A 24301-nucleotide genomic window follows, 5' to 3' on the forward strand; every position below is an offset into this window, starting at 1 on the left:
GCGAGCAGCGGCAGCAGCGAGAAGGGGTCCGGCGGGTTCGGGCCGTCCTCCCGCCCACCGGAGGGCGGCGAGGGAAAGCCGCCGGGCCCGAGGGAGGCTCGGGGGGGGGGGGCGGCCGCGGCGCCGCCATGTTGGACCGGAGACACACGCACGCTCCCAACGCTCTCTGGCTACACATCCCGGCGGCGGGAGCGCTCTGGAGCTCATGTCTTTTTTTTTTTTTTTTTTTTTTTTTTTTGACCCTGCCCTTGGAACCCGAGGAGACTGTGCAGCTCCCCGGGGAGCGGGGTGTGTGTGTGTGTGTGTGTGAGTTGGGGAGGGGGGCGGAGGCCCGTCTACACCATCATAGGGGCGGGGGAAGCCGAGATCTGAGCATCAGCCTGAGGACTGGGGCTTGTGGTCCTCCGCTCCGCTTCAGATCTCTCAGCGAGGCCTCTGGCCGGTCGTCTCGCCGCCTCGTTCCTCAGCTTCCCCATCCGAGAAGTGGAGCTGGGCCTTCCTGACTCACCCATTCATCAGGTGGGGGTCTTGGGTTCTGGGAGCCCTTTTCAAAGCACAGTGCCTTACACGAAATCGCACGTCACAGGTCATTCCCTCTGCTGTAACCACCGGGATTGATTGGGGTTGGGGGGTGTTTGTGTACTCGGTTTTCACCTTTGTACTCCCTCTTCTACTTGTTAATCTCCTGAGCTTAAAAGTGAGCCTTGACAGTTACTGATGAGCACTATGAGGTCTTCGTGGCATTTCCCTTGAAATAGAGACCAGAGGAAAGACGGCGTCCTTCCTCTGAGTGATATTTATAGAGGCCACTGATGTGTGGAAGAGAGGCATTTACCCCTCCCGGACAGCCAGTTTGGATCCTGTTAAACCAGAATTAAAAAGTCCTCTTGATTTTAACAGTTCCAGTCGATCACACAGAGTCCTTTATTGTTGGGCTACGTTTACAGGTGGCAAAGACAGACCTAGATATCCATTTGATCTTAGAAGCCAGCATGAGTTTGTACTTTACTTCTGAGAGAAGCATTGCCTAAAGCCATATGGCTGGGATGAAATACGCCTTTTGGTAATTTTACATTTACTTATCTATTGGAGACAGGGTCTCATGTATCCTTGGCTGGACTGGAACTCGATATGTAGATCAGGCTGGCCTCGAACTCACGGATCCACCTGCCCCTGCCTCCCAAGTGCTGGAATTAAAGGCATGAACCCCTACATCTGCCAGTTTTACACTTCTATTAATTGAAACACCTTTTAAAAGGGTTTCCCGGGCTGGAGAGATGGCTCAGCCGTTAAAGGCCAGGCTCACAACCAAAAATATTAGAGTTCAGTTCCCAGCACCCACAGCTGTCTCTCCAGCCAATAAAATATATATATTTAAAAAAAAAAAAAGGGTTTCCCTAGTCCACCCGGTGTATGTGTGTGTGAGTGTGATCAGAGCAGCAGCAATTGGAGAAGATTGCAAATGAGCAAGAAAGACTGGGCAGGGGAATGATAATCTTTCCTTAGATTAGCATTGATACCAAGGAGCTCGAAAGCTCTGGGAGCAGTGATGGAAAAGGCTAAGCTGCATTGAAATTAGCTCTTCAAATTCTGTTTTAATTCTTTTTCAAGCAAGGGACTATTCCAAAGTAGACATTGGTATGTCTTCTACCAGGTACATAATTTGTCATGATATCTGATAAAGTTCCAGAAAAATATGTACAAATGCTTCCTTAAGAAGGGTATGTGTAGGCTAACTATGACTGTAAAAAACATTAAAGTGCTATCCTCATGTATGTATTTACCAAAATCCAGTGCAGTCGATCATCAGTAAAAAGTCGGGATTGTTTGGAGAGGGTTTTCCAGTGTATCTCCAGGCTGACCTTGAATTCATCATCCTTAAACAGCCTTCTGAGTGGGATTACAGGCTTGCTGCACCTTGCCCAAACTGTGTTGGTTGTTAATGTAATTATTCATATAAGACAATGACATTTTTATAGGACAGGGTAGTTTCGATGGAAAATTTAAGTTTAGAGGCTTAAGTTAAAATCTTTTAAATTCTTTTTAGTGTTATATTCAACTTAACATGTTTTGTGATATTTGTATAAAATATTTTGACTTTTGTATAAAAGTAATGCTTTTGACTTGTTTTTTAATGCATGTTTAAATTAATAAACTTAACAGAATAACACACCCCCCCCAAGCAACTAGTATCATTAATAAGTTACATTCTTTAAACATTCCAGACTACACTTAGAAATTTAATTGACTCAACTAATCCATATACTTGCCGGGTCAGACTTACAAACCTATTAAAATATAAACATTTGGGCTGGAATTAATGCTTAGACACACAAAACTTAAGGATTTGATCCCCTGCATCAGGGGAAAGAGAGGGATACATAGCATTTTGTCAACAAGTCAAAGTTATTGTCAGTCTACAAAAGTAAATTACCAGAGTGTGTGAATTAAAATCATGAGTAAAATATTAGTTATATATAAAATAAAGTTAAGCTATTTCTCATTTTGGCAATTAGGACAGATCAAGATACCTTATCCTCTATACACATCTCAAAAAAAAAAAATAGGCAAAAATTTGGGAAGGCCAAGACCCATGGTAAAAATGAAGAGAGGCCAGTATGCTATGCATGGAGCTGTTTTGGCAGTTATCCCACTGAGAGTGTAGATCTTGTGTAGAGTGGTTTTATTATCTAAGGATAGGTGAGGAAACCTTGAACTGTTAGCCAGATAATGGAAGCGGAAACCCTTATAAATCTTGGATTTACAGATTATAGATTTGAAGGACTGTGTCCTTCAGTGAAGAAATGAACAAAGGAAATAATCGTAGTGTAAGCCATAACAAGGAAGCTTAGACACAGCATAATCTTAGAATCTTGTAACCTGGAACCTCTTACTTCCTTTTAGGTACTCATTTAGCCTTTAGGAAACCATAAAATGATTTAACATAAAAATAAAAATCTGGGCTGATTAACATCTTTGGGTTCCTGGTTTAAAAAAATAATAAAAACAATGAAAAACTGGAGGAATTCTCACAGCATAGATCACAAAGAATCTGAGGAAATCCAAACCTTTCAAAGGTGAGTTCATGGTGAAAACTGAACACTAGGGGGGGCAGGTGTCAAATGAGTCAAATGACAAACTGGATTAGAGCAAATGTTTTTAGGTTGAAGATTAAAAACCTAAAAGAATGACTCAACTTTAAGGCCAACAAATTATGTGGAAAGGCTATCTATATAGACTTGAAAAAGGAATAAAATAAAACTTTAAAAAATTACATTAATGTGTGGGTGTGTACCTGTGAAAGTCAGGACAAAGGAGTTCTTTGCTTTCACCATGTAGGTACAAGATATTAGACTCAGGTTGTCAAGCCTATGTCAGGCATTTTTACCTACTGAGGCATCTCACCCTTCCCCTCCCCTAAATATAATTTTCAAAAGTGGGAAAAATGAAATTGTAAATCTAGCAGAATTATAAATGTAGTTGTCTGTTCCAAAACTCAGAAGGATAGAGATGAGATGAAAATGAAGGTTGGTGGGTATGGTGGTACATGCCTCTCATTAGCACTCAGGAAGCTGAGTCGGGAAGAGCTCCAGTTTTAAACCGGAGTGAGCAACATAGGAAATTCTTGACTTAAAAAAATTTATTTTTAGAAAAGTTGAATTGCTTTTTGTTTGTTTTGTTTTTGAGACAGGGCCTCATTAGCTTTAGATGGTCAGGAGCTCAGAGATCTACCAGCTCCTGAATATTGGGATTAAAGGCGGACAAGCCCAATGAGTTGTAATTTTTAATCAAGCATTAGTTTCAAATATGATGCCTAAAAATAATTTCAAGTAATCTATAAAATTACAGATTATAATTTAATAACCCATTAAAAACAATTTAAGAGTGGCCCTGGAGCTGTGGCTACTGCTCTTGGCACAGAGAACCAGGGTTGGTTACCAGCACGCACATCTCGAAGCCCACAATTACCTGGTATCTCCAGCTCTAAAGCATCTTACCCCCTTTTCTGTCTTGCATGCATGTGTGCATACTCTTTCACAGATATACACATAAATAAATCTTTTAAAAAAGTTTTAAGAGAATAATGTTTAGAAGGAAAAATAACCAATAACCTTGAGTTTCCTACCAAATAAACTGGCACATAGTCATACTGACCTTTGCTAAAAGAATTAATGTGTAGAAAGGAAAAGGAATAAAAATTGCAAAGAAAATAAAGGTGAAGACTTTGATTGACATTAAGATAGTAAAGTCTAGTTTAGTGGAGGTTGATAATTTTGAATTTTGCCAGGAAAATATGCAAAAATTTAGTTATAAGGCCATGGAAATCAAATGTAAATAAAGCAATAGTAAGAATGTGGCTAAAGACAATGAAAGTAGTGAAGAAGTTAAAAAGAAAAAAAAACTATAATAGAAAATTCTAATTTGTCAGGCACAAGTAAAAATTAGCAGGAAAAAACAGCCCACCTAACGCACAAAGGTGTTCATAGTGCTAAAAAAATTACTTCGGTAAATGCTGTTCAGAAACAATACATGTTAAATTCATTGGAGGTAAGATGGAAAGAGTAGCCAGGCAAACATCAGCTGAAATGTCATGTGCTTGAAGCTAGTGTATGTGATGTTTAAAGGAAATTCATAAGCCAGGATTTGTGGCTCCTGCCTATAATTCCAACACTTGGGCCATAAGTTGGACATACCTAGTTGCCTTGGAGTTACTGTTGCTGTGGTGAAACACTAAAGCAACTTGAGAAGGAAGGGGTTTGTTTGGCTTACACTTCATGTCTGTTCATCACACAAGTCAGGACAGAAACTCAAGATGAACCTGGAGGCCAAGGAGGAGTGCTGTGTATTGGCTTGCTCAGACTACTTGCTTGCTTGCTTTTTTTTTTGGCTTTTTGAGACAGGGTTTCTCTGTAGCTTTGTGCCTTTCCTGGATCTCGCTCGGTAGACCAGGCTGGCCTTGAACTCACAGAGATCCGCCTGCCTCTGCCTCCTGAGTGCTGGGATTAAAGGTGTGCGCCACCACCGCCCGGCTCAGACTGCTTTCTTAAAGAACCCAGGACCACCAGCCCAGGGATGGCACCATCTACAATGGACTGGGCCCTTCCCCCTCTACCCCCATCAACGGATAATTTAAAAAGTGTCCTGCAGCAGGATCTTTGGGAGAACCCCAATCTTTCTTAATTGAGGTTCCTTCCTTTGAGATGACTGTGTCAAGTTGACATAAAATTATCCAGGACAAATGACTACTTGTCAGTTTGACACAAACATAGTCTAGCCACAGCCTTTCCTTTCTTGTTCATCCCCAAGATTACACATTAACATCACCATCACACTATAAAACATTTTATAAACTTTAAAAGTCCTACAATTCTTTACAAATCCAAACACTTAAAATTCAGTATCTTTAAAAGTCTAAAGTCTTTTAAAACCTAAAATCTCTTTAAAAATGCAGTCTCTTTACTGTGGGCTTCTGTAAAATAAAACAATACTTTTTTCAAGAGGGAGGAACCAAGGCACAGTTATAGTCTGAACACGGCAAAACCAAACTCCAACTGTAAATAACTCAGTATTCAATATCTGGGATCCACTCAGAATCTTCTGGACTCTTCCAAAGGGCTTGGGTTACTTCTCTGGCTCTGCCCTCTTAGCACATACAGCTTGTCTAGGCTCCAGCTGACTGCTCCACTGCTGCTGCTGTTCTTGGTGGTCATCCCATGGTAGTGGCATTTCACTGCAGTTAGGCTGCACTTTCACCAGTAGCCTGTCCTGGGCTCTTTATTGTGCCAAGCCTCAGCTTCTCTTCATGACCCCTTCATTCCTGGCGATCCAACTGCTACTAAGGCTGCACTTTCACCACTGGCCTCTCAGTGCCAAGCCTCAGTTATTCTCTATGACTCCTTCATGCCTTCAAAACCAGTACCATCTGGGAGCTACCAGCTTCTAGGCCACCTAGAACACAGCTTCTGTGCATTAACTCTTGGGAACCTTTCTAGTTGGTCTTTTAATCATTACAAATTTCTTAGGTGACCAGCATCAATTGTCCCAGTAAAGGAAAGGTTTTAATTTAGTGGTTCAGCCCTAGCTGACAGATTGTTCACACAAAAGACCTGGCAGAGTCTTTGTTTCCCCCAGCAGCTTCCCAAGTCAGGCCTCCATTGTCTGAATTGCCCTCAATATAATTATCTTCCAAGCTCCTGAAGAGCTCACTGAGCTCTTAACACTCAGTGGCTTTTCTAGTTCAAAGTTCCAAAGTCCTTCCACAATTCCAAAAAGACATGGTGAGGTCTGTCACAGCAATACCCCACTGTCTTGGTATGAATTTGTCATAGGGTTACTATGGCTGTGATGATGGCCAAAGCAACTTGGGGATGGTTTATTTGGCTACTGTCATCAAAGGAAGTCAGGACAGGTACGCAAACAGGGCAGGCAGCTCCTGGAGGCAGGAACTGATGCAGAGGCCATGGAGAGGTGCAGCTTACTGGTTTGTTTCCCATGGCTTGCTCAACTTGCTTGCTTTATAGAATCCAAGACCACCACCCACAAATGGGCTGAGTCCTCCCCTATCAGTCACCAATTAAGAAAATGCCTTATAGCTGGATCTTAGGGAGGCAATTTCTCAATTGAAGTTCCCTCCTTTCAGATGATTCTAGCTGGTGTCAAGTTGACATAAAATAGCCAGTACACTGGTACACTTTGGTAATTTAGAAGCACTTCTAAATAATGAATAAGTCCAGACACAGGCTTAAGTGTCAGGTAATCTTAGCAAGGACTTACTTGTTGCCCTAAATGGCATTTATAAACTGATTTTTTAAAAAAAAAAAAAAAAAAAAATAACACCTGTATTTTTTATTAATGAAGTAGATATTTTCTGGTGACTGCTTATTTGTGTATCTTCAAGTTTTAATTCAGCTAAAGTCGGATTTGTAGTTTCAGAAGACTAATTACTTAGGCTAAAGTTAAGGACGTAACTACTAGGTTTTGAGAGAAGGTCAGAAGATGTAAATGCTATCTATATACTTAAATAGTTTTGTCTGAACCAAAAGGAAACATTGAGGTATTAGGTTGTCCATAGAGGAATGCGTGTATCTTCCAAGTGTTTAAATTTTAACACCCCCCCCCCATCTTTTTTTACTCATATTTGGGTGGCTTTCTTTTGCTTTTTGATAGGTACATCTGTTCTCTTTATGGTCCAGGTAGATTCTGTTCTTTTCCTATTTTCCTTTGGTTGCTAGCTGCAGCTCTTACCAGTTATGGAAATGGCTGTGGCATGTAAGGTAGTTCCCTCTCCTCCCCCATTTTATGTAGCCTGTGTCCTTCATAGAAATAATTTATCAGATTTCATTTAGTAATCTTAGGGATTTTTAAAGAAACGTCATATTTTAGATATTTGCAATAGAATGGTGATGAATTTAATGTTACCTGTTTAAACCTGTAGTGATGTAGTTTTATATGATAACTTGATATAAATTGACTAAAAAGGAAGCTATTGATTTTATTTGACTTGTTCATTAAAGAGTTTAAGATTAGGTAAGGTTGGTCATGTGATCAATTCGACACTCCTATTTTGTAGTTATAAACCTAAAGGGTAGAGAGCCTTCTCAACAATTTTTGGTATAACTTACTCTTTGAACTACAGAAAAAAGTTTATAGTCTACCCTTTTCTGCCCCCTTTACTTGACATGTTTATTTAGACGTTTTTCTAAGGTAGTTTTTGTTGGTAAAATGCAGGCTAGAAGGTAGGTATCATTGCTGGTTTGATATGTCACCAGTTGGCTAATTGCTTGAAAGTTTGGTAAAATCAACAGCTTTTCTTAGCAAGTCTTAGGAGACTCTTACTGATGCTGACAGCCACAGTAGTCCAATACAGAATGGTGTGTGGTAATGATAGTGAGTGTGATTCTGTAGATTAATCATGTCAGAGTTCATGTTTCTTCCTTTTTTGGCCCTGATTAGTTTAAACATGTACTTTTTTTGGTTTTGCTTTTATTAATGTAAAGATACATAAATGTAGCTTGAACTTCTGAAGGTTGGGTTTTTGTTTTTTCCTTTGGAGTAGGGTCTCACTAGTCTATCCATCCTGGTCTGGAAGTTTATGTACCTATCCTAGGCTGGTCTTGCTTCTGGCAATCCTTTTTGCCTTAGTTTGCCAAGTGCTGGGTTTACAGGCATGAGCAACCACACCTGGTTGAGTTTTTTGTTTTGTTTTTAAATGATGGATTTTCACTGATTGCATATTTGTTCCCTTTCTTGTGACCACCAGTACATACTTGTATGTAGAATAGTGGTTTAACAATGTTGTTACTTAAAGAAAAAATAGTTATTGTTTAAAAAAAAAATACTGTGTATGTCTCCCCATACACAGATTTAATTTCTAGGTTTTCTTTTTTATTTTTTTTATTCTTTTTTTTTTTTTTGAGACAGGGCCTCACTGTAGCTCTGGCTGACTTAGAACTCACTATGTAAACTAGACTGGCCTTGAACTCATAGAAATCTGCCTGCCTCTGCCTTCTGAGTGCTGGAATTAAAGGTGTGTACCACCATGCCTGGCTTCTAGTTTTTCTTAATGTAATTTTTGATAGTTTCTAGCTATATTTTCATTTGTATAAACTAAAGTTAGTTTTAGGGGAGAGCATAATTTTAAATATGATTTAAAATTCTTTTTATGTGTTTTAGATTCTGGAAGTTACAGTCAGTCTGGGGGTGAGCAGCAAAGGTAAAGTATACATATGTTTTCATAATATAATGAAAGGCTGAAACTGAGAAAAATAATACAATTTTCTCTCTAAAATTTGCTGTCTGGATGTCTTAAGATAATAAGGCTAGATGTGGTACTTCAGGCTTATAATCCCAGCACTCAGGAGCTTGAGGTAGGAGGACCGTCAGAAATTTGAGGCCAGCCTGGGCTACATAAAAAGACCCTATCTCTTAAAAGAATTGGGGGTGGGGTATAAATAAATAATTAAAGCTTGTTAATTCTTCCCCTTTAAAGTAGTCTTTAATAAATACATGCCTTGAAGATAAAGACAAAAACCCCCTAGGTATTATAAAGATTTTTTTTCTTTAGAAATTAAGAGAATTTAAGAATTTTAAAATTTTTATTGTTATTTTTTGATTGTGTGTGTATGTCTGCATGTGGATATGTGCACATGAGTACCGGTGCCTCTTGAGGAAAGAGGGTCAGATACCCTGGAATTGTAGTTACAGACTTTTGTGATCTTAGTAATGTTGGTGCTGGGAGTTGAACCCAGATCCACTGGAAGAGCAGGCAGTGCTCCTAACCTGAGCCATCCCTCTGCCTATGGAATTTCTTTAAACTCACATTAAACAAGTTCTTAGAGCATTTTACTTTTTGATGATATATAATATGCTAATGTGATTTTAAAAATAATTTATTTATATGGGTATTCTGTCCCATGAATGTCTTATATATCATGTACATGCAGTGTCCATGGAGGCTAGAAGAGGGTGTTGGTGGTGAGCCAATATGTGAATGATGGCAATCAAACTCAGGTCATCTGAAGAGTAGCAAATGCTCTTAACCATTGAGCCATCTCTCCAGCCCCTAGAGCATATTTTCTCCCTCCCTCCCTCCCTCCTTCTCTCTCTCCCTCCCTCCCTCTCTCCCTCCCTCCCTCCTTCCCTTCCTTCTTTCTTTCTTTAATTTTTTTTTTTTGATTAAACCATTTATTTGAAGAACAAGGACAACTGAACCCTACTGTCCTCGAGGCCAGTTAGCAGCCTCCAGTTCCAGCATAGCTTGAGCCAGAAAACAGCACTGCACATTAAGGAAGAACCAGAGCTAGAGTAGATTTTCTTGAATCACTATGGTACAGTGTTTAGCAGTTCTTAAAAGTCCTAATATGCATCACGTTTATCTATATGATGGTGGGCTGTTCTTGCTTACCAGAAGTGACAGCTTTCAACCTAACACTACAACTATTATTAGAAGCTCAATGTGAGATATTAAGAAGCATATCAGAAACAAAATTGATATGATTTTATTCCTGTAAGATCGTGCCAGCCTCTTAGTAGTTACCTGGCAAATGTTTCTTTATTGCTTGTATTTTTAAAAGTTATGGGATTCTGAAAAAAAAAATTAGTATTTGATTGCTCTAAAATAAAACATTTTGAAGATACTTTTCTTTGGGTATTAAAGAGCCATATATTCAAAGAGTTTTTGACTTGCTAGTACTTACATGATATAATTTTTAAAAGTTAAGTCTTAGGAAGGTACATTTATTCAATAACACAATGCATATTTATCAAACCACATGGCAGTTTTGATACAATATAATTTCATTCTCTGTTGGTACTTTGGATATGCATATACCTCTAATTACTGAAGCATTTAACCTAGACTTTTGTTCCATATTGTGCCTTTTCTGGGAAGTTAAAGACATTCAGTTCAAACAAATAGTATGAAGAAATTAATCTGTTCAGATACAGCTTTAAAAGTATTAAAAGTTACATTTTTAAACCAGGCATGGTAGCACATGCATTTAATCCCAGCACTCCAACTCTGAGTTGGAGGCCAGCCTGGTCTATAGAGTAAGGACAGCCAGAGAAACCCTGTCTCAAAAACCAAACAAAAAAGTTACCTTTTTTCTCTTTTAGATAATTACTATGGGTCTTACCAAGCAGTTTTTGGAAATAGCATATTCTTAGGAGTGATTGGTTATTTTTGTTTGGAGACAGGGTCTTACTGTGTAGCTTTGGCAAGCTTCAAACTTGGTATGTAGACCAGGCTAGTCTCAAACTCACAGAGGTCTGCCTGCTTCTGTCTTGTGAGTGCTAGGATTAAAGGCCTGGGCCACCATGTGGTCATCAGAATGGTTATTTGTATAAATATTTTTTTAGCTACAAACAACTGTAGAGGCTTTTTAAGTATTAGTAATCTATGTACCTGATATTAAATAAAAACCTGTTCATGGAATAATGCTGTTCATTGCCTTTCTCTGTTTTGTTATTTATCCTAAAGCATAATTTTCTTAGTTTTGTAGCTCTGATGAACTACCATTTGTGAGAAATTTTTACAGCATCACCTTGATATTGAAGTTCAAGAGGTCTGGGAATGACTTCATTTATGTCTTTAGTTGTAGGTCGTCAATTTGAATTCTAAGAGACAGGCAGAATTGTTTAAATATAAATAGTCTTTTGAGTCACTCACTATGAACAACTGAAAAAATAACTTTTTATAACCAGTAGCCAGAAAACAGTTCAGATATAAGCAGGACAAACACTTAAGTTTTGTTGAAGGCAGAGTTTTCATTTAAGCTTTTCAATTTCTTTAAGCATATGTCTTTCAAGCATTACAATTTTCTTTTGCAGTTATTCTTCCTATGGAAATCAAGGCAGTCAAAGCTATGGACAAACATCACAAGTAGGTTGAAAAATCAGTTTTCCTTATAAATAGTTACTTTATTTAATAAGTAATAAAGTTTATACATAGTTATTTTGTCTAGTAAGTAATAAAGTTTGAGTGTTTACCTGAATTTCAGAGCTATTCTGGCTATGGGCAAACGACTGATTCTTCGTATGGACAAAACTATGGTGGTTACTCCAGTTATGGACAAAATCAATCAGGTTGGACTGGTTTGTTAAATTGCTATTTTAGAGAGTCAGGAATCAGAGCCTTCACTAAATAGTATTCTTATCTATTTTTTAGGTTATTCACAGTCCTATGGTAATTATGAGAATCAAAAGCAGAGCTCATATGGCCAACAATCATATAATAACCAGGGACAACAAAACACGGAATCATCAGGAGGGTAAGGAAACAGTAAATTATTAAAATTGTGTTGGGCAGGCCTGCTTTGTATTTCCATTTAGTTATTTTGTAGTGCTGGTAATAGAATCCAGATCTTTGCATATGCTGCATACGTACTCTACCACTGAGTTGGGTGTCCAAATCCTTTTTGTGCCACTTGGATGCATTACCTTTTAAAAATATATAGTTTTCAGGACAGTCTAATATACAAGGATCTATGACTCCAGATGGGTAAAGAAGTCCCATTCAGTGTCTGGTGTTCATGTCTTCACACAGCTTTTGTTTTCCCCAAGGCCTCATTTTAAGCTGAGTCTGCACACTAATGTCCTCACTCATGCACCTCACAACCTCACTGCTTGATTCTATATAACAGGGCAACAGTGGCCTATGCATTACCTCATCATGTGCCTGTCCTATTCTGTGCTCAGACTAAGTGATTTTATCCTTTCCAGTGGAGACTGCCCTCTGCACACTCAGATATCTGCAGCAGTCCTTTTTACCTATTGATTCTAAATGGGTACTATTCTTGAAACATTAGGGTCCTGTGTACTCCCATATCAGTGTCTAACCGTTCTTGATGAGGCAGGTAGAAATAAAATACATTTTTATTTAAAATGATGAAATGTGTACTCTCCCTTTACATAAGTCATGGAATAAAAGATATATTTGAAAAAGTGTAAGGGGGTACATGGAGAACTTTGGAGGAAATGATGTACTTATATTAATATAAAAATAAAAGATTACTATAATAAAAATATATTTTAGATACATTTATTTTGATTTATGAGTATTATGTGTATCTGGGTACCGTGTATGTGCTTGGTGCCCACAGAGGCCAGAGGCCAGAAGAGGGCATCTCCTAGAAGTGGAGTTGCAAATGGTTGTGAGCCACCAGGTGGGTGTTAGGAATTGACTCTGGGTCCTCTGCAAAAATAAGTGCTCTCAAACACTGAGTTATCTCTCTAGCCCTCTCTCCCCTTTTTCGTTTGGAATAGTGTTTCACTATTAAAATAGTGAATGGCCTAAAACTATGTAGGCCACTATAAAATAGAAATAAATAACTACAAGTATTATTTCATAGTGGAGTTTTTATCGTGCTCTGTTTGGTGGACTGATTCCACATTCCCTAATGTAATTGGTCCTCAGACACCACTATGAACCAACACTAGTAGTTATTCCTATTTTATAGGGGTGAAGAAGGTTAAAAGAACCAGAGCCTGAGGTCTCCAGTCGTTTCTGGCAGCAGTGACAGAAGTACTTTCGATGAAATTTAAATGGCACTGGGGAAAGAGGTGAAATCATTGGTTTTAAAGTTACAAAAGTGCTCTAAAAAGTAGAAAGTACATATGTAAGGAATAATATCTGAAAGTCATGCTGCATTAGGAAAATACATTAACCCTTATTGATAAGTTTAACCATAAGGGAAATGCTTTTATAAAGGCTGTGTGCTTGAAAGCATGAAATAAATGTAAAGCAAAGAGCAATGTTTAAAGTAGAGTTAGTGTTCAAACTATAGCTTTGTGGTGCTTTGTGTTGGGAATTGGAATAGATTATTGTGGTATTCTGCAGAATTAGGTGTGACTGTTAAGAATTGAGACAGTTCTCCCCCCCGCCCCCCTTACCTCCCTTATTGAGACCTGTGTTTACTTAACCTAGGTTAGCCTTAAGGGCATGATGCTCCTGTCTCCTTAGTACCCAAAGAACTGGCTACAAATACAGAAGACATGATGTAGAAAGGAAGTAACATTGAGCCTTTCAGTATAACTAAAAAGAGAACTCAATCACTTAATGACCTTGTTTGCTAAAGAATCATACATACCACTGTATTTTGGTAGTATTTTACTTTTTTCTTTTAACTCAAGAAAGTAAAAACTAGTTATTTTGTTAACAATATTTAAAAGTGCTTGTTTTTGTTGTTTTTTTTCCCCAGTTTAGTGCAACAACCTCTCTTCTCCCCTTTGGCATCTTTTTAGTGATAGTGAAATTGTCTTTGGAGGGTGTTCCATTGATGAATTTTCATAGATTGAAGAACCAGATATTACTGAGAGCATAGCACTAGACACAGCTGAGGTCTAGCTGACCAGGCCTTTTATATTAGTGTTCTTTCACTTGCTACAGTAAACACAATTCTGTAACGTCTTATGTTCTTGATCTCTGTTTAGCCAAGGTGGAAGAGCACCTTCGTATGGCCAGTCTGACTATGGTCAGCAAGATTCTTATGACCAGCAGTCAGGCTATGATCAGCATCAAGGCTCATATGATGAGCAGTCAAATTATCAGCAACATGATTCCTATAATCAAAACCAGCAGTCTTACCATTCACAAAGGGAAAACTATAGCCACCACACACAAGGTAAGATTATAATGGCCTCTTAGCTTTTTCTTTATTCCTTCAGAAAATTGTTCATTGAGTTTGGTTTTACTCCTAGGATTTTACTTGTTGATAAAAATTTGGGATGACTGGACATAGATTTTTCATGATCATCAAAACTGTTACTTTTTTTTTTTTTTAAAGCTTTCTGGAGATTGTTAGAAGGTTGTGACTTTTTGTTTACTGATTACATTTCCTTTGCTGTCTTAAACTCTGAGCATTTGACAATGCTATTGTTGTCAGTTCTTTTTTTTCCGTTCTTTTTTTATTTTTTCCTAGAAGGGTTTCTCTGTGTAACTACCTTGGCTGTCCTGGAACTCACTCTGTATATACTAGGCTGGCCTCAAACTCAGAATTCCTCCTGCCTCTGCCTCCCAAGTGTTGGGATTAAAGGTGTGCACTACTACCACCCATTTTAATAATTTTTAAAGATTTATGTATTTTATGTATATGATGCTCTATCTGCACATACACCTGTATGCCAAAAGAGGGCATCAGATTTTATTATAGATGGCTGTGAGCCACCATGTGGTTGCTGGGAATTGAATTCAGGACCTCTGGAAGAGCAGACAGTGCTCTTAACCCCAGAGCCATCTCTCCAGCCCCAGTTGTCAGTTCTTTTGGTGATGGCAAAATATGAGAGTGTTATCCAAAAAAGACAATGTATATATGTACAAGAGTAGTGCGCACAGAATAAAAAAATTAAAGAAGCTTTGGCCATATGCGACTCATAGGGGTGTTGTTAGACTATTTGTAATAGTACCAATAGAGAGGAAATAAGATCAGATCAAATACAATTATCAATGACATTAATCGCTATAGAACATCTTCTATAGTTGACTATGTTTTCAAGTGAAAATTTACATGCTCACAATGCATATTTATACGTAGGAGATTATCTTGGCAGATGAATAACCCAGATCACGTTCATAAAAACCAAGAGAAATGTTGGTGAGAAGTGACATAAACCATCGAAAGCCACCTGAATCAGACATCCATGAAATGCTCAAGCAGGTCTGTAAATAAAGGGAACCAACCATTTCTGCAGTAGGAAGAGACCATGGGATCACACACAAATGGTGGCATTCCTCGAGGACACTATGTCATGCCTTTATGTTTAGATAAGGATTGGCACGTGGGGTGTGCCACTGCTATGAGCCTGTCCTGGTACGAAGGCATTTTTTTTCAGAGTTCATGAGTGTATTCGGTTTAGGAGATATGAGATAATAATTTTTGTGCGTCAAGCGAGCATGTTTAAGCTCATATTGTGGATAAAGTCATAGATATAGACATACGCGTTAGATGAAAGTATCTGTCACTTTGAGATGTTTGTCTATAGTGTTCCGGCTTACAAATACAGAAGTGTCATGTTAGAACATATTGTCTACAAGATGGCAGTCGAAGTAGAAATAATACATAGTTAAAGCGCACGCATCTCAAGGGAAGCACACACAGGTAAATTTGATTGCATTAGCTCATCTAGAATAAATGTTTGAGATTTATTTAATAGAGCCCGTAGGTAATAGTCACTCTTTGAAGTCATATTTTAGTATTTCTTGTTCTTCCTTTGTGCATGAGCATTCACTAAGTTATATGCTGTAGAGACTGTACTAGAACTTAGTGGTATACGGACTGAATAACGCTGGTCTCTGGCCTAGAACCTATACTTGATAAAGTCTTCATTCAATGACCTGGTGATGGTATTTTGTCTAAGTTCAGTTGTCAAACGGATGCTGACTTTGGGGGAAGAATGAAATTGCAGAGAACTACGATTGTTAGCTTCTTAGAGCCGGGTACGTTGCGCATCGTCGTTCCGCTAAGCTGGATGAAGAAAACCAATGACACACCTGAGAACTAAAAACAGAGACTAATCACCTCGCGGCTAAATATACTCCTTGCACCCGATGGAGAGTGATTAAAAAAGATAAAGAGAGAGCTGTGCAGCAACAACTACCTATTGCCATTTGAATTCGGAGAGTCCAGCCTAAAGTTCATATTAAAGATCCTTCTATCATATATAGATGCAGTAAAGATGAATAATCAAAGAAATAAAACTGAGCTATAAGATAACATTAGAGCTAGAAGAGTTCCGTCTTGTAATTCAGGTTATTAGAGAATCTTCGAATACATGTAAGTTTCATCATATACCTTTACGTCTATAACATCATTTAATGATCCACTCTTCAGTATGAATAGACTTCTACTTAACGATTTGTAGCTAAACAATTCTCATGGTTTATATTACATGAAGAATTTTAACGATGTCTAAAATGATACAATTCCAGAGGCACAGCTGGTTCTAATGACCAAGAGACTCGCTAGAATTGAGAGAAGCCTCAATACGCATATTCATGGGAATTGTCTAATTTTGACTGAGGTTTCTTCACTGATTGATTCACATGAAATGTGAAACTCACTTCCTAATACGTGACAAATTACTAGGCTACATATTACTAGTAGAAATTGAGTGGCAGTTAATGCTTAGTGCTTCTGGTGAACACTGGTTGTCAAGAAGTACGGACTATGCCTAACTCCCCTAGATATGTGAATGATTGAGTCATTATATGATGCTCTAAACTTAAGTATGATGCTCGACCATGTCAGGCTAGTTATGATTCTTGAAAGTCTAGAGCAGCATATCAAGACAACTAATAGCACGCTCTTACAGAGGAACTGATAATGGTTAGGGGGAACAGGATGCTGGTTGTCAGTATATAGAAGCTGGCATTAGACTTCTTTACACAAACAACCTAGACAGCAAGATATCGCGAGTAGCAGCCAAGTATCCAGGGCCAATCATAGATCTCTGTTATTCAACCTCAGGGTCAATTTAGGACTCATTATTGCTAATGACCCTGCCCAGAGAGCCACAGGAAAACTGACACATCTCTTCGGGACTGAACAAGAAATGCATCTCCAAATGTGAAGAGGTTTATCATTCCACTGCTGTCGCATCCTTGATTAATTAAACTCGCTCGCTGTTAACTTACCAACTGCATCTAGAAATTACTCTCAGCTGGATCTTCCGAATCCATGATAGACCCTGGTCGCTGTAGTGAGAGTCAAAGCAGGTATGGAGGAGAAGAATAAGTAAGAGTATAGGGTAAGTTGAGAAGAGTGAGACGCAATTCGGCGAGTGTAGGTATGACTGCAGGGTCCTGCAATTTAAGAGGGGGAAACTTAGTAGACCAAAGCAGAAGTGAGACAAGAAGAGTACTAGTAGACATTGATCACGGTACATAAATTAATTGGTAAGTAAATACAAGATGTCCTTATTTTCTCTTTCTCTTAATGGTTTCCTTATTTAGTAGGCTTGCTAGATACAGTTTACAGAAAAATCCTAGTAATAAGTAAGTAGGGGGAGGGGTCTCTAAAAGGGGGCAAAATATACGACTTTCACGTTGACCGCAGGCTATTACGAGAAAGTTTATGATTACGCTTTGTACCAGAAAAAGAGCAAAGTTAACGGGCCTCAATTTTCGAACATCAATTTAATAATGTCCCTTCAAAAAACCCCAAATCACTTACAGAAGAAGAGCTATTTGATTGTTATTTTGTCTTTGATGATGCGTGACTCACTCATTGATTACTTATAAGATAGAATTTCACAATCTGGTAAAAATTGAGAAATTAATACTATATACTTACAATAGCGCTATGAAAAGATCTAGAGTTCATCAATTAACTTAATGCTCTATAGAGATTATTTCCTGCTGGAGCTCAGATTAAAATCTCCTTAAACAACCAAAGTGTCTTAACAATGAAAAGTAAGTTAATCTGTATGGTAAAAGTATTTATATGGAACAAGAGAATGACGCATTCCCTTTGTAGTGTTCACATGTAATAAAATGACAAGTCTATAGTGCACACGCCTACGCAGAGTAGTTGAAAGAAACTGTAGAGAATGAAACCGGGAACATGCTCCATAAAAGCCTAACATATTACTATCACACTGAGCCCTCTTACAGAAAGAATGTGGTGAGGCTACGAACTGTGGTCTGGTTGGTGGGCACAGACACCGTAAGTTTTATACTCGAACTTCGATAGGCACATCAGTGCAGCGCGCTCACTCTTCAAGCTCGCTGGCTTCAATGAGGCAGTTGCCAAAGAAGGAGCATTGGAGCTCTAACATGATGAGAAGATTCTTCTTAGTGGAGGGTACAAGCCCATTGGATTTCCTCAACTATGTGGCAAAGAGGCTGTGAGCCTTGTTATACACGGCAACATGTAGAGTGCGACTGACAAATGTCAGTATTCTCTAAATTCACAATTAGAAGAAGGAACAGAGAGAACACACTGTCGTTTCGATTCCAAAAAAATTATTATTTCTAGCAAAACAATGAAACATGTATATTATGTGGAGTTTGCTAAGCATCTGGCTTTTGTCTACATCTTCACTAACATATTTAATTATATAGAGATAATAATTAAACAAGTAGTTATTGATAATTTTGAAGACAACTTTAAAGGATAAACGTTTTTATGCTTCATTAAATTGTCCAGCATCTTTCTGATTGTCGCATTGTTAGTTGTATTAACATGCACATATCAATTTTAATGCTTTTTATTTCATTTGACTGTAAAGGTTAGCCGCATTGTAGTGAAATATACACTACGCCATAAAAAGGGATGATATGGACTCATCTAAGGGGACATGGAGAATTGTTACTGACAGCTAAAGGGGTCAACATAGATGTCAGATTTTCTGTGAATACAACATTATATTTTGATAGGTAGAGGGGGCTCAAAGGACAAAAATGAAGTAACCTCATAGAGATTACTTCTAGAAATGTGGCGACTGAGACACAAACATACTGTGCGAACTCTAAGATAATTTGTAAATTGTAAATTGTGAATACACAGGCTTTAGAAATATTATTATTTGTTGTCTCTACTCGGAATAAAATGCTTGAAACTGTGCCCTTTGTACAGTGGCTAGACTGAATGAGTATGGCTGTATACATGATTTATTACTGTGCTTGCAAGCGCATGGGGGACAGGTGCAGTTATCCAACCTCTGTCCTTAGTGCTATCAGATCTCACATTAGAACTAAAAAAGAGATATGGCCAATCTCTCATTATCTAAGCGTGCAAGCGTTTATTGGATTATATTGAGAGACATTAAACATACAAGATATATCAACTCCACGTGAACTCTATCTTATTATATTCAAATGAGCCAAAAATGTTGTCTTATTAACTAGTTATACTCTGTTATTTTTAATATAATTTTTCTATTAAGATGATCCCTATTTTACAATGAAACAATTTAAAAGTATAGGGACTTCCAAAGTGCCCTCGTTATCTCGTCACTCTTGCAGTCTAGGCTATATATAAATAATCCTAAGCACAATAATTCTGTGGTTGGCTGGTGAGGGAGTACTTAGAGGAGCTTTTTTAAAAAATTGACATTAGTTTTTGTCATTGGTAGTCACTCACTTTACCAAGATAAATGATATTTTATATGTCTTCATTATCAAAAGAGCAGTCTGTCGCCATCATTTATTAATTGTATATAAATTAACAGTGTAAAGTGAAATGGTACTTACTTTTTACCTGGTAGCCTGTCTCCAACCTAAAACCGAATCCCTGAGATAACAACTGCTAGATACTTAATTTTCCAATGGAATTGTTTTAGATATCTGGCTATCTGGAATGCTATAAATGTTTCATGTGTCATAAGTTTAATTTTCTGCATAAGGAAGTTACAATCTAATAGATTTTCTATTAAAACTGTGACTATATAATTGAACAATGGAATCCCACTTTTTTAGGAGGAAGGGAATGGGTAGGGAGTTGATAAATAACATTTTAGTTTGTGAGTGAGCACCCAGCTTTAGAACCACAGGGTTGAAAGGATGTTGAAAAATTCTTTCCTGCTGAGGGAAAAGGACCTTCCTTAAAAAGCCTGAATCATCCCCTCACCCTTTTTTTTTTAAAGCAACAAAACTTCCTTGGCAATATATTTGAGTATAATTTGTAGCTCAGATACTAATTGATGAGCTAAGTTTTTATTTTTAAATCTCTCTATACATAGAAACTGTATACAAAGAGTTTGTGTAGAAACCTGGTGTATTTTAGGTTAGAATGATGCTGATCTTGTTAAAGTGATAGAATTTTTTAGTAGTGACTACTTCCTCTTCCCCCAGTAAAGTAGTTGTTCACATAAAGCCTGTTTAGAAATCTGGGTGGCTATTACTCTTTGGATTGAGATGGCAAAGTTTTGGGGTTTTTTTTTGGGGGGGGTGGGGTTGTTTGTTTTCTGTTGTTATTGTTGTTAAAGGTAAGATGGTAAATGTTTTAGGCTTTGCACCTCTTCAGACTTGCCCTTAGAGCACCAAAGTAGGCATAAATGAATTTAAACAAACCAGGCTTGTTCTAATAAAACTTTATTTAAGAATACTGAAATTAGAATTCTGGGCTGGGTATGGTGGTGCACGTCTTTAATCCTAGCACTCTGTGAATTCAAGGCCAGCTTTGTCTACATAGAGTTCCACAACTACTGTCTCTCAAAAAGACCAAAAATGAAAGTTCATATAATTTTTATGTGCTACCACATCTTGATGTGCCCTTTAGTTTATTCCTTAGGGCCCAGCATTGTGAATTTGAATATAAACGTCCAGTTACAAATGTTCTCTCTTGAGCACTTGGTTTTGTGCTAAAATACCAAAATACCCAGGAATTTTAATTAGTCTTCAGCACCACTATTTGTGTTTCTAATTATCTTAGTAGGTTGAAATTTTTATCTGTGGGGGTGTACAAGGGTAGAGGAATACAACGATTTGAAGATTACCTGGCATTAATTAGATTTATCATCTTTAAAGGTTCATAGTTTGAGGGTGAGGTTTGAATATGTGGTAAAGAATGGGATGTTCTTATTCTGTGATTGGTTGGCTAGAGGAAGACTTCAAACCAAAAAAGAAGCCATTGACTTAATTTGAAGAGAGAGATGTGAAGTTTATAGGGACTATAGGGAAAGGTCTCTTCATTGAAAAGCAATTGTTGCAAAGAGTACTAAATTTCTTATTGTTCTCTGACATTGATAACTTAGTAGGCTGGAAGCTAAAATAAAAGTGTCTCAGGACCGTTTTTAAAAATATTTTTTTTATTATTTTTAGCATTGATTACTATCTAGCATAATACCTTTTTTTCTTTGTATGTGGTGAAGTTAAGTGTTTCAGGCTCTTATGGGTAAATTTCAAAATTGTTCTGAAATTTTGAGTATTTTCTCCCTTTTGCAAGAGAATTTTAGTTAGCTCCCTTAAAAAATGTATATGTCCATCTAGGTATGATGGCACATGCCTTTAATCCCAGCATCTGGGAGGCAAAGGTAGATGGATCTCTTGAGTTCCGGGGCAGCTGGGCCTACATAGAACCTGTCTCAAACAAAATATGTATGTGTATTGAGTTATAGGTATGTATAGCTCAGTGATAAAGTGCTTGCCAAGCATGGTTAAAAATGTTGGAGTCTAGCCTGCTGAGGTTGCATACACCTTTAATCCCAGGCAGAGGCAGGTGGATGGATCTCTATGAGTTCGAGGCCAGCCTGGTCAACAGAGTGAGTTCTAGGATAGCCAGGGCCACACAGAGAAACCTTGTCTGGAAAAACCAACCAACCAACCAACCAACCAACCAATAAATAAATAAGTAAAAGTTGTCTCTCTTCCCAGCACTTGGGTGTGATGGCGAGTATATATGGTCAAGCTGTGGTCTAGAACAGTACTTACTCCATAGGAAACAATGTGGGTCATAAATTTGAACTGTGCATGTAGTTTTAAATTTTCTAGTAGCTTCATTGAAAAGAAAACAGAAAGCCCAGAGCTGGGTCTCTTGGGTTCAGTTTCCAGGACTGCAAAAGAAACGAAACATAGAAATAATATCAGTGAAATCAGTTTTAATAATATACTTTATTTAACCCAGTACATCTAAAATATTCCATCATAGATAAGCTGTGATTCTAGAACTAAAAATTAATTTTATTTTTGACATTTAGAGCTCATTGCAGTTTAGTCTACCTACATTTTAAACACTCATGCAGATATTAACTATATATTGGGCATTGCAGCTCTACAAAGAGAAGATTCTTGTCTTCTTGAAGTTAATTGATAAATCTTGATTCTGAAAGCCTTTTGCCACACACACATCTATGACATAGAGGGAAGTCAAACAGACTATTAAGAATGATTTTCAAATTGATTGAATCATTCACTTATGATATTGTTGGTCTTTTCCTCCTAGTCCCAAAATATGTATTCTGGATTTATTAGTAAGAAAACTCAGGCACAGTGCAAGGTTTTTTATTCTTTTATTGATTTTTAACTGTCCCTTTTTTCTCTGTAAGTGAGTTTTCTAAGATAAAAGATTCCTGCGGCCTAGTTCATGTCTAAGCCCAACTACTTGGGAGGTAAACGCAGAAGAAACAGAGCTTGAGCTTTAGACTGGATAATTTAGCAACATTGTTCTGGGTTCATTTCCTAGGATTGAAAAGATGGTGGTGTAGTAGTATTCCTGCCTCATTCTGTGACTTCCTAGGAATTTTAGGAACAGGTAGTTGTTGGGTTTTTGTTTTTTGTTTTTTTGTTTTAATTATAAATTGAGAGCTTAATGTGATGACTTGTGTTTGTTATTAGTCTCAGTACTTGGGAGCATTGTCATGAGTTTGAGGCCAACTTGGGCTCCCTTGTACTAGGATGACCAGAGTTATATAAGATAGGAACTCTGTCTTCAAACAAACACAAGCCCCTAAAACAAAAACTTAAGTGGGCTTGGTGGCAAATGCCTTTAATCCCAGCACTCGGGAGGCAGAGGTAGTCAGATTTCTGAGTTCTAGCTCGGCCTGGTCTACAGAGCAAGTTCCAGGACAGCCAGGGATGTTACACAGAGAAACCTTGTCTTGGGGGGCAGGGGGTGGGGGTGGGGGTGGGGGCGCACAAAATTTTTCTTCAAAAAAATTTTTTTTAACTTTTTATTTTAAATGCATGGGTATTCTTCCTGCATTTATGTCTGTACACTGCATGCATGCATTGCCCATGAAGGCCAGAAGAGGGTGTTGAATCCACTAGGACTGGAGTTCCAGACAGCTGTGAGCCATGTGGGTGCTGGGAATTGAATATGGATCCTCTGGAAGAGCAACTTGTGCTCTCAACCACTGAACCATCTTTCCAGTCCCCAGGTTTTCTTTTCTGTTGAATCTGTCTTTTCTAAATATATGATGCTGTCACATTGAAACCTCCACAGTCTACTCTAGAGTACTCTTTTCATGGTGGTTTTGAATTTGGAAGACCCATGTCTTTAAGTTTCCTTATGTAAGGATGTTCAGACAATTAAGTTGAAGATGCATATGTCTCTTAAGTATTTCCACTGCTTTACCTTAAAATGGTCTTGGGAAATTCTTTATGTGCACGTGTTTGCTTCTATTGCTGGGATTGAAAACAAATTTGCAGCATCTTGACTCAGCTGTTGAAATACTTTTCTGTCTTAATTTCCTAATGAGACCTTAATATGTGGAAGAAAGAACTTTGTAACTTAACAGCAAGTTTAAAAGAAACATTTGTCACAGGAATATCTTCCTTAGTACTAATGAATACTCCCTGAAGTCTATTTCTGGAGTTAATATAATAAATTTCTTAATAAAGGGAATGTAATATAATTAATATAAAATTTAATAATATAATTAATATAAAATTTAAAATAATAAGAGAAAATGGCTGAATGTCATTTGAATGTAAACATTTAGATCAGTACTTCTCAGATTTAAATATACATGTGAACTACTTGGAGCTCTTAATGAAATGTAAATTATCATTGTATGGAGCCTGAGAGCCTGAGTTTTTCTGAGACACTCTTAAACTATTTTTATGCTGTGCTTCCCTTTGAATAGTAAGGATGTAGAACCAAGTTTTGTAAAGAAAGAAACTCAATGTTTTTATATATCCTTTTAGAGGATGTACCTTTAAAAAATTTTTCTATTTGTATTTATCTGTGTAAATATTTGCCATATGGGGTGCCTAGACAGAAGAGGGTATTAGATCCTCGGGAGCTACAGTTATAGGCCGTTATATGCAGCCGCTGAACATGTGTGCTGGGAAACCGAACTTGGGTCTTCTGAAAGTAGCTCTTAACCACTGAGTCATCTCTATCTTTTATTGTTGTTCAGCTAGGCC

General features: G+C 37.8%; 1 protein-coding gene and 1 long non-coding RNA gene across 2 annotated transcripts in view; both read left to right on the forward strand.

Annotated features, from left to right (window-relative positions):
• The window catches only part of Taf15 (TATA-box binding protein associated factor 15), a 36821-nt gene that overhangs the window by 136 nt on the left and 12384 nt on the right, over positions 1-24301 (forward strand). Inside the window, 5 exon segments of the mRNA XM_028890510.2 lie at positions 11329-11380; positions 11499-11583; positions 11666-11768; positions 13930-14120; positions 17276-17280. Of these exon segments, the coding sequence (XP_028746343.1) occupies positions 11329-11380; positions 11499-11583; positions 11666-11768; positions 13930-14120; positions 17276-17280 (436 nt within the window).
• On the forward strand, positions 128-8716 carry LOC119087029. Its single transcript, XR_005090454.1, has 3 exons — positions 128-519; positions 2905-3077; positions 8674-8716. It is a non-coding gene; the product is annotated as an uncharacterized LOC119087029 (long non-coding RNA).

Source organism: Peromyscus leucopus, chromosome 8b, assembly GCF_004664715.2.
Source record: "Peromyscus leucopus breed LL Stock chromosome 8b, UCI_PerLeu_2.1, whole genome shotgun sequence".
Taxonomy (NCBI): domain Eukaryota; kingdom Metazoa; phylum Chordata; class Mammalia; order Rodentia; family Cricetidae; genus Peromyscus; species Peromyscus leucopus.